Source organism: Amphibalanus amphitrite, unplaced genomic scaffold, assembly GCF_019059575.1.
Source record: "Amphibalanus amphitrite isolate SeventyFive unplaced genomic scaffold, NRLGWU_Aamphi_draft 000457F_arrow, whole genome shotgun sequence".
In the NCBI taxonomy this organism is placed as follows: domain Eukaryota; kingdom Metazoa; phylum Arthropoda; class Thecostraca; order Balanomorpha; family Balanidae; genus Amphibalanus; species Amphibalanus amphitrite.
In genome coordinates this window covers 291,077-309,415 of record NW_024881951.1, presented here as the reverse complement: position 1 = coordinate 309,415, position 18,339 = coordinate 291,077, and the positions used below count along the sequence as shown (strand labels likewise).

General features: G+C 45.1%; 1 protein-coding gene across 1 annotated transcript; it reads left to right on the top strand.

Moving 5' to 3' along the window:
- The first annotated feature begins 12,074 nt into the window (after positions 1 to 12,074).
- LOC122391839 (dipeptidyl peptidase 1-like) lies at positions 12,075 to 16,741 on the top strand. Its single transcript, XM_043386139.1, has 4 exons — positions 12,075 to 12,176; positions 15,030 to 15,232; positions 15,847 to 16,016; positions 16,518 to 16,741. Exons 1-3 carry the CDS (start codon positions 12,090 to 12,092, stop codon positions 15,911 to 15,913), a joined length of 357 nt encoding a protein of 118 aa, XP_043242074.1. The 5' UTR covers positions 12,075 to 12,089; the 3' UTR covers positions 15,914 to 16,016; positions 16,518 to 16,741.
- Positions 16,742 to 18,339: the final 1,598 nt, after the last annotated feature.

Sequence of the window (18,339 nt, the reverse complement as noted above, 5' to 3'; positions counted from 1 at the left end):
ATTTCTTATAGCATGTAAATTGCAAAAATGTAGTTCTCCGTAAGCTCTTTCATATAGGTGCATTTTGGTTCAGCTAGTAATAATGATTAAGGATATTTTTTTAGTTAAAGCCTGTCTCAAATAGCCCCATAGGGTGGGGCTATTTGAGACAGTTTTAGTTACGAAGAAATTGAAGAAAATCGGTCACGCTCGAGATAATTCTTTAAATCCCATGCGATTGGAAATTAAATTTTGATCATTCTGGCAAAAATTGTTTTTGCAAAGACAGTTATATTTCCTTTATATTCAATCTTTTCCTTTTTCGTAGGATGCTTCATTTCGGTAGGTTATAAAATTGCATCACTATATGCTAAGGCTATCATAACATGATGTGACCCTAAACTTTCACATTTGCAGACTGATCATCAAGGACTATTTTAAAGTCAACAACAGTAAAATTTTGAAAGAAAGTTTTTGTATATAGCCCTGGTGGCGTGAAAACAGACATACTGAAAGTCGGTGGGGCTATTTGAGACAGGCTCGCTACCTAATGAAGCACACCGTAATGAATCAAACGACCTAAAAGGTTTTCCAAAACATTTAAGTGAATGGTCTGCATGATTCCTTGTTCCATTGCACATCTTCATGCGAAGAAATAACAGAAATATGTTAAGCGGTTTTGATTTTATGACGATTTTCCTCGATCGCTGCATGCTGTATCAATTGGCCGGTTACCCTACCACATCAAGCCTACTTGCATAGGCTCACCTAACAGTACGTTCATGTGTTATGTAATCTTCAATGGTGTTTTTTGGTCAATCAAGGTAGACATGTGTTGATTGTCGACTAAATTAGTGACTGATGAAACACATTTTAAGCACATATTCATCAGAATCACCAGCTAAAGGGTCATTATGTTACACTACGAACATGTAAATATTGCTTGCTGCTAAAAGTACCTACCATGAACCCCCTGCACGTTTATGACCACGACCGATTCATCGGTGTTGCTCATGTCGAACGTTCGATGCACTTCAAGTAGATGGTGGTAAGTCTTCTCGGGTGCAATCGCATCACCATTATCAGTAGCTATTTGGCATATCGGTTGAGGTTTGACCAGGTGGGCATCATGCCATCATCGGGATTCTGAGACAATGGGTTACGCAATCGGCAGTAACGTTAACAATGTATAATATTTTCATGAAAAATATGCCTAGCCTATAAGTAAAACGGTAGTAACGATAGATGCAGTGCTGAAGCTGTTAAAATTTCAATTATGTTAAGCGGCAGGTAGGGATCCTTTTCGAGCAACTTAAATTGTGCGTTTTTCTGTTTTTCGTATTTTACACCAAATTTCTTTCAAGACTTTTCGAAATTTTTCAAAAAGTTATTCAGGTCATTCACTGTTCAATTCCACATCAGTCTAAGCAAACATGACGAAAAAATATCAAACGGTTTTCATTTTACAGCGATTTTACTAAACCACTACCTTTCTGTCTCAAATAGCCCCACTGTCTCAAATAGCCCCACTTTACGGTATATATGATAATACACCAAGTGTTACTCTGACCGTCATCCAGTATCCTCCCATTCCTCGCAGATCCTCCCCCTCCTGCTGCGGTTCGGCCGCCGCCGGCGCCCGAGTTTTTTTTTGCCCGTTATCATGCCACTCGGAGACTTGTGATATGCGTATGTTTCTTACCGCTGCAGCCTGCAGCGGTAAGAATAAAGAAACATACCAGTGCGCTTGCCATATGAAAGCTGAACAAAAGTGAATGCATTATGTTGTATATGTAATTGTGTAGGCATGAGACCCTCTGTAGAAAGGAGGCCCCTTTAGGGAGGAGGCCCCCTGTAGAAAGGAGGCCCCCGGGATTCCTCCGCCCCTCCCTTGGCCAAATCCTAGCTACGTGCCTGCTTCAACCTTCTACTTACGCTTTTATAATTACGACAGCGACACCATACGGCCTATCGACGCTATGCAACTCCATGGAGTGTCCGGCCGCACTCTGCCGAGTGTGCCGAGATCAGAGGCAGACCATCCGCGGCACGTCCAGCTGCACTGCCCGGTCGCTGGGAGGGCGACACCTAGCGCCGCTCTGGCCGCCCGCTTCCGCGCACAACTTAGCTACCTGGCTACGCCTGTGGGAGGGCAGGGAGAAAACCAACAACAGTCTGATGAGCCAATGGAGTCTGCGAGCCGCGCCAATCAGCGCCCTTCCGCGCGCAGACGGGAGCTAGAGCTATTCATCTCCTTTCCTGTTTTCGCTGGTCCGCCAGTCACCAGCATCGTTCCGTGCTCTCCCTCGTCGCGATTCGGCCGTGTTGTCCTTTTGTGCGTCAGCAACAACAGTGAGAGAGAGAGAGAGAGAGAGAGAGAGAGAGAGAGAGAGAGAGAGAGGGAGAGAGGGAGAGAGAGAGAGAGAGAGAGAGAGAGAGAGAGAGAGAGAGAGAGAGGGAGAGAGAGAGAGAGAGAGAGTCTCGGATCACGCCAGACAAGACAGCCACATGGGTATCTATTGTTTATTTATTTTCCAGTGATCGCAGGCGTTTAGTTGTTTGGAACCGGGTGTGATCAGTATTTGACGCATTTCTGCTATCTGTATGATAAAACTAAAAAAGTGAAATATATCCACTTTAATTCACATATCGCTTTTGACTCATGGCCCGGCTGCTTGATTTTGCCACAGCGTACATAGTACGTACATACACAGCCGATCTCGGTATGTTTCTGTTCCAGAACAGCAGCTGCAGTGGACACCAAAAATGCATTCATGTTCTGACAACTTATTCCAAAGATACACATATTTTACGACGAACGTTCCAGAGAAAGTATTTTTTTCGCTCACAGATGCTCAGCAAGAAGCGCGCGATTGATTGCAACTACCACGCTCACGATTTCTAATATAGCGCTTGCCAAAACCTGGCCCTTACATCCAAATATAATAATATTAATTCCAGTCTCTGTCCTGTTTACTACTTATTAGCGCATCGAGAGTGAATGATACCACGGCATAGCCGTCATATTACATAGCACAAATTGCGAGACGACGTCGAGACCCGTATCGGTGTATCCTTCACATCCGGGTGTCTCGCCTCCACTCTCAATCGACCCCGACACACCATCAACCGAGCCACGTCCGCTCCGACCATCTTGATCCCCGCACTGAAATCTGATGGCCGGCCCGTAATTCATTCATCCTATCCGTCAGCGCGCACTACACCCGAGCTCAGCCTAAAGTGCACTGTGCGGCCTTCTCCAGATGACGCCTCTGAGCATGGCGCTTGACTTGGCACCTGGATGCATAGAGCCTCTTGTTCGTGTACGGCCATTATCATTTCAGGAGTCGGATGGTCTCGGCGGTGGCGGCGCTGGTCACCGTGGAGCCGTGGAAGGCACAGTCAGCTCGAGCACCCGCGACCAGTGACCTGTAAAGCAGCGAGTCGCGGCACATCACGACGACCGTCACGTTTCAGTTCAGTCACGAAGGCCGTTATAGAAGTCACGGTGGCCGTCATATGCCAGCCGCGGCGACCATCACATAGTCACGGTGACCGTCACAGGTCATGACGGTCGTCAAATACCATTACGAGCCACGGCGACAACGACTCATAGCTCATGATTAACGTTTCGTGTCGCACACTCAGCTATAATAACGTTACATTAGCCTGTACACACATTTCTCACTCGACAAATCGAAATCCGAACCTGAGACCTATCATACGTCACGACACTTGCAGCGGCACCCGCATTTAGCAGACATCCCATCCCGGCAACACAAAAAGTTCCCCCGAGCCACCCACCTATAGGTGAGTGGTCCTTATAGGACGCGGCGACGGGTCACACAATGCCATTACGTCACTGACCTAGTGACGTGGTGGGATACAGCCTGACCAGTGACCTGTGGACGCCTTGGACTGGTCCACACAGTTACTGACCTGGAGATGACGTGATGGTTTCTGGACAATGTGGCTGGATACACGCACCACGTGGCTGGCCATCATAATGCTACTTCCTGCAGGTGACGTTCTACAGCTCGGATCGAACCACTGCCTCCTGAACCACTGCCAGCAATGAACCTGGTGAAAGATAATATGGTCAGAACTCAGAATCCACAAAAAAATACCTACAATAGAAACGACAAAGCCAGCCACATGAACACAATGGCAGAATGTTATGCTAAGCTTATCATGTTTCCAAGACTTTTAGTTTCATCGACACATAAGACTGCAATTGTCTACGTTAAACTCATCACATATCTAGCAAAGTACTGACTTCCTGAGAAAGCACAGAACTTGTTTAATTACACTATGCAACAGTCATTTTGTTCCTGAGTAACGACCGATTTTTTTGGACTCATTGGGTCTCATTATAACCGAAATGGGCATTTGTTTTGATCTGAAAATGCTTTTCCGGTTTTCAGAGACGATTTTCGATTTTTGGCCCCGAAATTCGGTTTTTGGCCCACCGTGTCCGGTGTAATTGAGTAATCGACTCGCGGTAACTTTCATCGCCTTTTCTATGCCACAAGCTTTCGAATGATATCCGACTTTGCATATTTGCGTGTAAAAATAACGTCATAAATCCATGTTAACACGCGCAGTGGAAGGGGGGGCGGATTTCGCCCACCCCTCCTGTTTTTCGCCAATAACTCGCGCCGCAAACATAATATTAATGTGCAATTTTGGCTACCTGTCTAGAATTGAATTGCGGATCTTCTCGTGCAAGAAATAAGAAAATCGGTTCACAACTTTTCTAGTAATAGCGGTGTAAAGTCAAACATCCTGCCGCGGCGGCGGCGCGGCGGCGCGGCGGCCGGCGCTAGCCGTTACGCGCCGCCTGAATTGTAGACTGTGCCGGGGCGGGACGGTTCCGTCTTTACATCGCGCTCCTAACCGCTGATTAAATTAGATTCGCGTCAAATTTGGTGAGAAGACTGAGAAATGTACAGGCAATCATATGGTCAAAGAATTTTGAAAATCGGCCGGTAACAACTTGAGTTATGAGTGTGTAAACACAAAATTGTGATTGCCGCGTTTCCCGCGTCGGCCGATCCCGCTTCAGCCGGCGACATCTTACCCTTAGCAGGCTTCTAACTGCCATATTCATTGTTGGATTAACTTGAAATTCACCATACATACTCACAAAGGTTTGGTCTTTCGTATAGTGAAAGAAAAAAGAAAATCGGCCGGTAACTTTTCGAGTTCTCGGCGTGTAAACGCAAAAAAGTCGCAAATATGGCAGATTTGAACACATTTGACCTCATTTGACCTTGAAGATATTGACCTAGGGTCATGAAATTCACACACAACAGAGTTCCCCATGGCCTCCACCTACCCTCCAAATTTCGTCTTTCTAGCTCCAGTGGGAGCTGAGATCTTAGGGGGGGGGCGACATCCGCCCCCCCCCTTCCACTGGGCGTAGTACTCGCAACCCTTCCACTGCGCGTGTTAAAGTAAGAAAATGTTGAAATTTTGTAAAAATTTGACATTTTTTTCGATTTCATTTCAAAAAAGAGAAAAAAACTAAAGTCCCTATCCAAAATCTGAGCCCAGTTCCTTGAAGAGCATTTAATTTCCGTTTGGAAGGTACTACTTTAGTGCATTTTATCGGTTTACTGTGGCGTCCAGATTGAGTCACTTGAAAAACGGGCCCCCAGCCATTTCCATGACAATATGTGTTCAGTGCATGAAGAACCACTCTAACAAATTGAGGTACAGATCAAGATTCTGAGCGACAGGACTGCTCAAAAGTAAGTTCCTGCGTGTGACCCGAGGTCACAAGGGGTCAACAACATGACCTCAGTTGACCCCTCGTTGACCCTATGGCGTTAACATACGTTATCAGGTTAATGATATGTGATATGACCTAGGATATGTGTTTAGGTTAACTCAATCTGGACGTCACAGGAATCCGATAAAATGCACTAAAAAAGTACCTTCCGAACGGAAATTGAATGCTCTTCAAGGAACTGGGCTCAGAATTTGGATAGGGCCTTTAGTTTTTCCTCTATTTTGAAACGAGATGGAAAAAAATGTTTAAAATATCCCAAATTTTAACATTTTCTAACTTTAACATAGATTTATGACGTCATTTTAAGGCGCAAGTATGCAACACCAGGTATCATTCGAAAGCACGTCGCATAGGAAAGACGATGAAAGTTACCGTGAATCGATTGCTCAATTACATCGGACACGGTGGGCCCAAAACCGAATTTTGGCGCCAAAAATCGAAAATCGGCCCTGAAAACCGGAAAAACATTTTCAGATCAAAACTAATGCCCATTTCGGTTATGATAGGACCCAATGAATAAGAAAAATTCGGTCGCTTTCCAGGAACAGAAAATCTTTCATTTTTTGTTGCATAGTGTTATCAAGCAGCCTTTGTCTCCGTATTCCTCACACATTGAGCAGACGCTGGATGAGGTGATAACGGTGATTAAGCTCTGTGGAAAAGAAGAAGGAAATGAAGTCCATTTTATGCTAGAGTGTACCAAGCTAACAGAAGAAAGACAATGAAACCTAGCTCTACTGAGGCCATGCGTGGAAGAACCCAAGGAGGTACTGAAAGTATTCCTCTTTAACGATGATAGAAAAGAGATGGAGCAGAACAAGGATGGACTCTACCCATGGGTGTAGTTTTCCAAAAATCATTGGGGGTGCTCAATAGCTTTCAGAAAGGCATGCCATATTTTTCGTAGGTCTTTTTTCAGCTGTTCTTTTTTACTGTATCAGGCATCATGCAAGAAATGATGTAAAATCGATTCGAGAGCTTAATAGCGCCACTGTAAAACAATTTTGGCTCACCCAATGCATTCATAATCACGGAAGTTTTTGAACATATTTCAGAACACGCTGGGTTAAAATTTTAAATTCAGGCCCTATACCGGACTTTTGGTAGGTCCGCGCTTAGGCAGCCTGGTCTGCATAGCTCTGCACGAATGAGCTTATATTGAGGGCTATCCAACATGACGCCTGACGGGACAGGCTCGATGGTTACTCTCCGGACATGGTTCTCGTGAAATATTGCATTTTGTCCCTGGAACTTAAACCTCGCCGGCACAGGCCATTTTGCGTCCTTCGATGGCACAAGGGAGGGGGGTTGGTAAGACCCCCCCCCTCGCGTTTGGCCTCTGATCGAGCTAGAGCTTCGAGGAAAAAAACGAGCGTGTTGCCCGTTACGGAAAGCCGATGATACCCAATTTTAAGGTCCTAGGTCATCGGTTGACCTTCCAGGTCAGGTCAATTACCCAAAAGTCGGGAAAATCGTGACCTGTTAGAAAGTCGTAAACTGTGGCTGCTATGGGGTTTCCGGGGTGCTGATCACGAATATCGTGTTAGTTTTGATCACAGATGATGTCTTTAAGCATTTAGACCAGGTCGGGTCAGGTCAGGTCAGGTCAACCGGTAGGGGCCGTGACGGGTATTTGTAGTACGTGTCAACCGCCTCTGACAGCTTCGTAACATGTTACGAAGGCACCAAAACTACTTCGTAAATGTTCAAATGGTTGCTAAATTCGAATTCAGCTCGAAAAACTAGCCTAGAAACATGTAAAACTTGAAAAAGTGAACCGAGGTCACCAAAGGTAAATGACCTGACCTGATCTTCAGGTGACCTTGACATCCACCCTAATGCATGGGAGCAACATCAAATCACATGTTTGAACGTTTGAAACCACGAAAAACTTGCAAAAGCGCGGCTAAGGCAAGCCGACATACGCCGAATCGCGATTCCGGCCAAACATGGTCTCGGAAAATAGGTCACAGGTCAAAGGTCATTTCGGTCAGGGTCATGAAATTTTTAGAGTAGGTGTAAAATTGATCAATGCAAGGGTAATGAAAGTTTCGTCGCGATCGGCCGCTTTTTATGCGAGTTATTCGCGAAAAACCTTAGGGGAGTTGCATCACCCCCCCCCCTCCTGTGCCGGCGAGGGTTAGATGATAACGCTATACTTGCCGTGCTATATTTACATTTATTTACTCAAAAATGATTTAATTTGATTAAACATATTTTAAAATAGCACATTGATTTCAATAAACGAAAGTCATAGATTTGCTGCCGGATGCTGGGGCTCCTCATGAGGAGCATGGAGATGCCAGCTTGTCCACCTCCAGCGCGTCTCGAGCACAGGGCGATACTATTCGCGTTCAATGCTCATGTTAGGTCCGTCCTCCAATACGGAAGTGTCATTTGGAGCGGTGCAGCCCAGTCCCACCTGGTACGGCTGAAGCGGCTACAGCATTGCTTTCTCATGTGGCTAGGGGCTAAAACGCAGAGGAACTGCCCTATGGACTATCGTAGTCTACTGCAAACCTTTAAAACTGAGTCCATCAAAGCCCGCTCCAGCACGGGGGGGGGGGTTGATTCAACCTCCCCTCCTCGGTTTTTCGCGAATAACCCGCGTAAAAAGCAACCGATCGCGACGAAACTTTAAGTACCCTCGCATTGATCAATTTTACACCAATCCTTAAAATTTCATGACCCTGACCCAAATGACCTTTGACCTGTGAGTTGTGACCTACTTTCCGAGACCATGTTTGGCCGGAATCGCGGTTCGGCGTATGTCGGCTCGCATTAGCCGCGCGTTTGCAAGCTTTTCGTGGTTTCAAACGTTCAAACATGTGATCTGATGTTGCTCCCATGCATGGTGGATGTCAAGGTCACATGATGGTCAGGTCAGGTCATTGACCTTTGGTGACCTCGGTTCACTTTTTCGAGTTTTACATGTTTCTAGGCTAGTTTTTTTAGCTGAACTCGAATTTATCAACCATTTCAACATTTACGAAGTAGTTTTGGCGCCTTCGTAAAATGCTACGAAGCTGTCAGAGGCGGTTGACACGCATTACGAATACCCGGCACGACCCCTACCGGTTGACCTGACCTGACCTGACCCGACCTGGTCTAAATGCTTAAAGACATCATCTGTGATCCTGATCAAAACTAACACGATATTCGTGATCAGCACCCCAGAAAACCCCATAGCAGCCACACTTTACGACTTTCTAACAGGTCCCGATTTTCCCGACTTTTGGGTCATTGACCAGACCTGGAAGGTCGGCCAATGATCTAGAACCTTAAAATTGGATATCATCGGCTTCCTCTCGTGACGGGCAACACGCTCGTTTTTTTTCCTCGAAGCTCTAGCTCGATGAGGGGCCAAACGCGAGGGGGGTCGTACCAACGCCCCCCCCCCCCCCTTGTGCCGTCGAAGGACGCAAATTGGCCTGTGCCGGCGAGGGTTAATGTGCCTGGGAGGCGTAAGCGCCGCACAGGCTTGTTCCATGTGCCCTTCGGGAGAGCGAACACCGTAAAGAACTGTCTTTCTGTGCATATTCCTCGGTTGTGCAATCAATTTTTGGCACAAGGTCCGTCGGTGGACTTTTACCACCCTTCCACGTCCTTCCGGCGTGCAGAGGCTTTCCAGTACGCCCGAACACTGGGCAGCTATGGGATCTCTCTGTCATCATGTCCCACTTGATTCATTGTCCCAGGTTGTACTGAACTTTTAAAATATTACAGAAAATTGGATATTGTTAGGCTGGCGGCTGCTTATACATCCTTGTATGTTTTACCCAAACAGAGGAACTAAGTATGGTGTTGTGAATGTCGATAAATTTTACAGCCATTGACATTGTTTGCCAACCTTCATTTATGTTAGATTTGAGATCTTACTTAGTCCCAAGCACCATAATAGCAGATGTAATGTAAATAGAAATAGCATGCATCTTAATTTGTGATAATTTATTCAATGTATATTCTCTTAGTCACTGAATTGAGTGAGCATAGTATTTGCATGATTCACTGAGCTCATTACAGAAGAAAATTATTATTACTGGAGATTACTGGATAAGAAAATACTGATTATTGAGGGCCTTGAGTCAGCTGGGAATGTTTTGAGGAGGCTGGGGGTGCTTTAACCCGCGCCCTGGTGGGGTCTGTTTATAACGCGACCTGGTGGGGGGGGCTATTTTTTGCCCCCCCTCGTATCTCCGAAACTACTGGACGGATCCGCAAAATTCAAACGGCGTTCGAAAGGCCTGTCAAATTTGTCGAGGGAAACCAAATTTCATTGACCTCGGGGTCACCGATGACGTCACAGGTCAGGTCAAAGATGAAATGTTTCACCGTTCACGGGTCATCTAGGGAATGCGCTATAACACCGAAGAAAACGCATTTTGTCGAGAATCAGCGATAGGGCGTCAGTTGCCTAGTACATATATTGCTATAAGAGGTCACTGACATTACCAGGTCACAGGTCAGGTCACCAAGGGTCACAGGTCAGGTCACATGAACCTAACTTTAGGTACTAAGGTTGTGCGATGCATGTTTTATGGCCAATTTTTCATTTCCAACTCAATGGTGTTGGTTATAAGACTATCAGGTACGGCTTAGGCCACTTTCTGGTGGAGGTCAGGTCAAGGTCAGGTCAAAAAAGGTCAAATTTCAAAGTTGATATTTTTGCATAAAATGGGTATTGATTCGATGCAGCTCATCACGGGGAGTCTAATGGTGGTCTTTGTTTTGCGCTACGAGGTCTAGAATTGCAAAAAAAAATGAGTTTGAAAATTTGACGTCATCAATTTTGAACAGTTTTTTCGCTGTAACTTGGCCAAAAAAAGAGGTATCGATCTCAAATTTGGTATGTAGATAGAAGGCGGTAAGGACTATCACATATATTCCGGTTTTTTCGAAATTCAAAAAACTTTTTGGATTTTTCGGCTATTATAATCAAAAAATCTATTTTTTGATTTTTGGGGGTCAAAATCCAAAAATTTCAAAATTCCGAGATAGCAGTTTTGTAGCCCTGTCAATTCTACAGCTTTTATGTCTTTATCGTTTTTCTGTATTTGCAAAGCTATAGGCCTGACAGCTCTTCCCGGGAAACCCTTTTTTGGGTCGAAAACGGCAGAACATGACGTCACTCTGACGTCATTTCCGGCCAACCTATCATAGCCTTTGGATAAATTTTTGGTCACAATGTGTAAAATTGATGTCCGGGAGGGTACTGAAAGTTTGGTGACGATCGGCGAAGCGGTTCTGGAGATATATCGAAAAGTCTGGAGGGGGGGCAAAAAATAGCCCCCCCCCACCAGGGCGCGGGTTAAGGAAGCAGGGGGTGCTTTAGGGAGGCAGGGGGTGCTGAGCTCAGGATTGGGGGTGCTTGAGCACCCACAAAGAGATATAAAGTTACACTTATGACTCTACCTACCAACTCTGGAGGCTGAGGAGAAAACTGGTGACAGAGGCGGGTGACGAGGAAAGGGCTTAACCAACATCCTAAGCTTATCCTACTAATACCCTCCCCCCGACCCGTGTTTATAGGGCAAAGGTGACAGCCCGACCACATCATCAGCATCAGCATCAGTCCTGTGACACTCACCAAACCCAGCTATTATGGCCATACTCCTGGGGGAGCTTCGGGCTTCCCACATAGGGTAGTTGTCTGTACAACCCGGAGCAGGATTGACCAGGATTGGCCAGAGGGGCAGGGCATGTATTTCATGATCGCTACACAAATATAATTTTTTAGTGATATAATATTTTAATAGCTAATCCTTGTCAGCTTTTGTTGATTAATTTTCACAGCATCATTTATTTCTGGTAATTCATTTCTAACGCTCATTGCTGCAAGCTTCAAAGGCACCAACCTCAATGGCCATCCGAAGCAGGGGGTTGATACGCGGAGGAGAAGAAGAGGATGGAATCGAGAGGGAGAACACCATGGAAGCGCGCAAAGAGAGAACGGATGCACAAAATGAATCTAGGTATTAGGTTTATAAAGACTTGCGGTAGACTACATACTTCGAAGGATTGGTAATTAGCAGCAAAACATGTACCCCTGACATCTAACCTATATAATCTCCTTGTGATATCACTTACATTGACCCAAACCCCTGAGCGTCCTCCTGTGCCCTAAGTTATTGCTGACAATTACAATACCCCAACCTACGACCCGTAATGCCTCCAGGCTATAGTTATGAAGCCAGTAACGAAGCACTTAGCATGCAGTTGCTGATATAGTTGCACCTCTGAGCGTCCCCTCTGCACCTCTGAGCGTCCATGCCAGCGCCCGGTGTATTAAAAACAACACCTGCTTCCCTGACCTCTAATGCCCCCAGGCTATTACGGTGCCAGTAATGAGGCCCTCATCATGCAATCGCTGATCGACAACGGTCCCGTGGCTGTCAGCTTTGAGGTAAGTTGCAAATAAACTGGATGGTGCTGAAAGAGGTTATGTTATGTATTCTATGTCAATGTAAATATTCGTATTTATTACAGCATTCAACTGATGATGGACATATGAAGACCGGCTTTGTGCAATCTGTAACCTCGACTCATTTTAATGTGTTTGTGATGCTTTAATTACGGAGCGAGCGAAGCGAGCGGAGTCTTACGTAGAATAACGGAAATTTCTGAGTATGAGCGGCCGGCCGGCCGGCCGGCCGGCCGTGCGGACGCTTTTGCGAGGCTTATATCTCAGCAACCACTTGACCGATTTACACGCGGTAATTTTTGTAGGGTAGCTTCATTCCTTCTACCAAGTATTGGACTATTCCCGATGCATGTGGGTGACCCCTTATGCACGTGCCACGTGCAAAACGAAGAGGTGTCACTTTTGTAATTGTTGCAATATCTCGGTAACTACTTGGCCGATTGCGCTGAAACTTGGCATGTAGGTAGGCACCCACTAGGCACTGCATATCCATGTGCCAGAGTTGGGGTGCTGCTGCACGTGCGCACGTGCAGGGGTCGTTTCCAGATCTCGAGAACGGCTGGACCGATTGCGCTCAAATTTGGTGAACAGTTAGGGACCGGTTAGTAGGGTGCCGTGCACAAGTCAGTTGGGACCCATTTAGCACGTGCGCACGTGCAGGGTGCCGCTCCCAGATCTCGAGAACGGCTGGGCCGATTGTGCTCAAATTTGGCACATCGCTAGAAACCGGTCAGTAGGGTGCCGTGCACAAGTCAGTTGGAGTTACCCCCTCGAAATTTCGCACGTGCAAGACTCACCCCCTCGCTCGCTCCGTTAGTCGCCCCAAAAGGCGCTATACTGGTTATATGGTATTGAAATATTAGGCTACATCTTAGTTATGCGTAGTATTATTGGTAACAATTAGCAGAAGCGTGCTTACATATGCGGGGAGCATTCATTCTGGCCAGGGTTCATAATGTCCAGGGTACGCTATGCCCAGTGTCAAAATGGCCAGTGCCTTGAATGGGCCAGAGTTCATAATGTCCAGGGATTGCATGGTCCAAATGTGGCCAACTGGCTGCAGATAGGGTATATTCAAAGAGGCCAGGGTTCATAATGTCCAGGGCACGATGTGTCCAGTGTTAAAAATGGCCAGGGTTCATAATGTCCAGGGCACGATGTGTCCAGTATTCGAAATGGCCAGGGTTCATAATGTCCAGGGCACGATGTGTCCAGTGTTCAAAATGGCCAGTGCCTTGAATGGGCCAGAGTTCATAATGTCCAGGGATTACATAGTCACTGAAAGTGACGTCATTATGTAAAAAACACGGAATCAGCTCAATGCAAAGCAGTGCAGTGCCGAAGGCAATGCCTTAGGAGAGATTACAGGCAATAGTAAATCAAATATTTTTAGGTTAAGTGGTTATGTATCTGGCTTCAGGCCGAAGGCCTGAAGCCTGATGCATAACCACTTAACCTAAAAATATTTGATTTACTATTGCTTGCAATCTATTCATGCGAGAAACTATTTCCTTATCCCTGGTAGGCAAACATCATTACCTTAGGTTAGGTTAGGTTAGGTTAGGTTAGGTTAGGTTAGGTTAGGTTAGGTTAGGTTAGGTTAGGTTAGGTTAGGTTAGGTTAGGTTAGGTTAGGTTAGGTTAGGTTAGGTTGGGTTGGGTTGGGTTGGGTTGACTATGTAATCCCTGGACACTATGAACTCTGGCCCATTCAAGGCACTGGCCATTTTGAACACTGGACACATCGTGCCCTGGACATTATGAACCCTGGCCATTTCGAACACTGGACACATCGTGCCCTGGACATTATGAACCCTGGCCATTTTGAACACTGGACACATCGTGCCCTGGACATTATGAACCCTGGCCTCTTTGAATTTACCCTATCTGCAGCCAGTTGGCCACTTTTGGACCATGTAATCCCTGGACAATGTGAACACTGGCCAATTCAAGGCACTGGCCAATTCGAGCACTGGACACATTGTGCCCTGGACATTATGAACCCTGGCCTAAATAATACGCACCCTACATATGCAAATTTGTCCGTGAACTCAGTTTGTTTCAATAAAAAAAAAAAAAAAAATCAAACGGATAGTGTTTTGAACTAATGAACACAAACCTTTGGTCACAACCGCTACTACTGAGGAAGTTTGTTACCTAAAGATTACCTAACATATGAAAAATGTGAACTATCTCTCAAGGCTAAAACATGAAGGCTTATGAGTAATGAAGCTTACATCCACAATAGCCGTTTTCATGACGGGCTGTCGGGCAAATGCACGTAATTCTGACCAAATCTGCACCTAATCTCTTATTATGACAAATATTTTCAGATAATGAATTCACTTCAGTGTTTTAATATATGATAATGTGTGATGCTATGACAAGGCATGAACATACATGTACAAGCAATTATTATAACACTAGCTGAAAGCCGCTAAGAATTACACGCAACCCAATTACACAAATCCTCGCCAAATCTGCACCTAACCTTCACCAAATGTGTAGGTACCAGACGGCCGTCGTGAAAGCGGATGATGGCCGTTTTCACGACGGCCATCTGGCACACATTTGGTGCAGATCTGGTGCAGATTAGGTGCATATCTGGTCAAATTAGGTTCGGTGTGTTTCATTGTAGCTATCAGCTAGGGTTGCACTAATTACTTATATGCCTGCTTTGTCATATTATAAGAGAGAATCATCGATGAAAACACTGAAATTAATTCATAAAATAAAGATATTTGCTGTAAAAGAGATTAGGTGCAGATTTGGTTAAATTAGGTGCACTCGCCGGGTAGCCCGTCGTGAAAGCGGCTAATATCTGTATGATTCGCAGGTCTATGATGACTTCACGGTGTACTCTGACGGCATCTACCACCACGACTATACCCTGGACAGTCTGCAGAGCGGGGAGCTGGATCCGTTCGAACTGACCAACCATGTTGTGCTCATTACTGGGTATGGTGTCGAAAACGGCGTCAAGTATTGGAATGTGAAAAACTCGTGGGGAACAGAATGGGGCCGCAATGGATTCTTCAGGTAAGAGTACACCCTTATCAGAGTGTACACTTAGTATATCATTATGGTATTTACTAGAGATGTCAATCGGATGCCAACTTTTTGGTATACCGATACCAAACCGATACCAGCTCGGTATTTGGTATTTCAATCCAAATGTGTTTGGTATTTTGTTGGTATCATGAACCCTCGCTAATGTTAGGTAAAAAGTTGGTATTTTCCTCATGTTCCCAAGTTAGTTTGGTTTCGGTATTTCTCCACGGTTTTGGTTGGTGTTTGGTTTGGTATCGGTATTCCGATTTTCCGTAATTGACATCACTAGTATTTACACTTATGGTATTTAGCATACCCTTAGTATATCCTTGGTATTCCATTTTGGTATAGTCGGACAAACGTAAACTGGCAAACGTAAACTAAAAGAGCATTTTGCACATACCATTCGTACTTCGTATAGAAGGTAACCTATCTGTTTTTTTTTTCTCAAGTTTTGATAACGATTCTCTCAAGTGTGTTGGGAGTGATGTAGGCATAAAGACACAAGCGTGTGCAGCTTCTGCGCTTTACATTCGTTTTTCTTACGATATTTGCTCTCACAAACCTATCTCTCTGATCGATGTTTCTTTCTTATTTTGCAGGATTCGCCGTGGAAATGACGAATGTGCTATAGAGAGCATTGCTGTGGAGGTCAAGGTCATTTTCTGAGGTCAAGGTCACCTTGGCGCTCTTTGACCTCCAAAGGAGCGCAAAGATAGTCGTTCAAAGACGAGAGCAATGTCGCATAGGTGATTCAGGATAACGGTTATTGTTAAAGGGACTATCCCACCTTTAACATGGGGTTTGAGTTGAGATAGCCAAGTTTGCGGCGAGGTTCAGAAACCTATATCTATCTGGGTTGCAACCCCCGCGGCCTCTTGGTGTTGAAGAAATTCGTTCCCTTCATTTGAAAATGGGCCTTGTACAAGGCCCTATCTTCAACATGGAGCGACCGTTAGTGTGACGTCACCTCGTTTAGTCATTCTGATTTAAATGGGTTTGTTCGTTGAAAAATCGCTTGAAACTTGGTCTGAACTTTGTTGTGGTGCCTACAGAGTAAAAAGAATCAGCTTTATGACAGTAATGTGGCCTGGGGAAGGAGGTAATTTTGGGCTGTGACGTCACATATTTGAAAGTTTGTGTTTGGAATATGGGAAGCCTAAGATGTTTAATGAAAAATAAATGCCAGAACCGTGTTCCTGGTCATCCAATCTATAAAGTCGGGCACAATTTAACTGGTTTTAACAACATTTTAGAAGGTGGGATAGTCCCTTTAAAAATGTTTATGATTGTTTAACTTTGATAGAAATTGTTAAATTAATTATGTAATTCAGGAATGGTTTCATCAAGGAATAGGTACGGTGTTTGTATACTCGTACGAATATGGTGAATTGTTTTGGAAAATATGCAAGATACGTAAAATAAATGGGTCAATAATCGCAGTACCATGAAAACAATAAATGTGTACGACATAAACAATGTCAGCCTCCATAGCCATCCAAGGTTTGTGTTTCGGGATGATCCTTCAGGTGGCGCCACCTAGGGTAGTTCGAGCTTCTCCCGATAGGTGGCTGTCGTAAATGACGTCACAGACCAGTGGAGTTAGACGCGTCAGTGACGTCAAGAACCTGCTCATCTAGTGCTCAACTATTATGCATTTCAGACCCTGTGGAACAGTCCTTTTCGGCTATTTCTCGTTGTATATGCGTTTGATTTTAACCAAACTTTGGTAATGGTAGTTTGAGATCCCTACCTAATTTTTATCAATATGGTCTATTAACAAAAAAAAAAAAAAATAAAGGCACTTGTCATTGACTGATAATGTTAAGGTCGTCAGAGCCCTGCTTAGAGGCTGGCACAGGCTGGGCGCTGTCTCCCCTCTGATTGGTCGTGACGTGCTAGCGCACTGCGGCTTGGCTCCGCCCACTTGCGGTCCAGCCTCGGGTCATGTCGGCGGCAGTCGCCGTCTGGCCGGCTGGCGTGCGGGCCGCGCGCGCAGCGCAGGGGAGTGGAGCACTTGTTTGCATGTCATGAACTTTTACTACAACAAATAAGGACGGAGCAAGTAAGAAAAAGGAAGAGGAGACAAAGTGACAATGAGACGAGCGGTAGACGGTGGCTAATAGCTAGTGGACAGCAAACAATATGCATTAACGCTAGAGCAGAGACAGGAGACAAAGACTGTAGACGAAAGACAGACAATGATGGTAGACCAGAGACAAGTGACGGAGATATAGATTACAGACGAGAGACTGACAAGGGGGAGTGAAGGATGGGAGATCATTAACTCTCGATATTGCATATCTGCATTTTCAGATTGAGTCATCCTATCTTTCCCTGTTTTATTGTTTTTTTTTTCGGCCCTAAGATCTATCAGCAATATCCTTAAAGGTAGTGTGCCACCTTTGAAAAATTTCCCATTTTATTTTTCCTAGGATAAGAAGCTTCTGTTTTTACCTAATATCGCAAAAAAAAATCAAAAATGGGCCTGGAATAGTGCCTTTTTCGCCTAAAAGTTTTTCGGTTTTTAGATATGTATAACAACTGTAGTGGGCTCACCTGCAAACAGGCGTCGGGCAACAATCGCGAATGCGGCGCACTTGTGACAATAAGCAAAGGTCATTATAGTGTTACGACCATACGACGTACGGGAATGAGTTATCAGCTGTCTAATCGTAGACAACACAATGTCGAGCCTTAAACTGTAAGCCCGTATTGGTATTGTTTCTTTTATTTGGCTGTCGAACATTATTTATGGTTTGAAATATGATTTTATGTAAAATAATTGATATGAAAAAGCCGTCTTATAAGTTATGACCCCATTTCACCACACGCAAGTGGCAGAAATGACAATGATCAGCTGACGCATTTTTCTTGGCCGAAGTCAGAGCGCGCGGCCCGACGCACCACGCGTATTTGGAAATTCCGACCTCGACGAGCATCAGAAGCCACCTAACAGGCGTGTTCGAAACCGCAGGAGATGATGATGAACGGGTTTATCGAAACTTGATTGGATGAGCATATCGGTAATAGCGATTTCAGTGTGTGCATTTATTGTTCATAGTGGTGTGAAATGTGGTTGGGGTACGACCGAC

Excerpts from the sequence above, each read along its gene's own strand:
- LOC122391839 (XM_043386139.1), top strand. The coding sequence starts at position 12,090 with ATGCCCCCAGGCTATTACGGTGCCAGTAATGAGGCCCTCATCATGCAA. Across the intron at positions 12,177-15,029 it reads CCGTGGCTGTCAGCTTTGAG|GTCTATGATGACTTCACGGT; the intron begins GTAAGTTGCAAA and ends TATGATTCGCAG. Across the intron at positions 15,233-15,846 it reads GGCCGCAATGGATTCTTCAG|GATTCGCCGTGGAAATGACG; the intron begins GTAAGAGTACAC and ends CTTATTTTGCAG.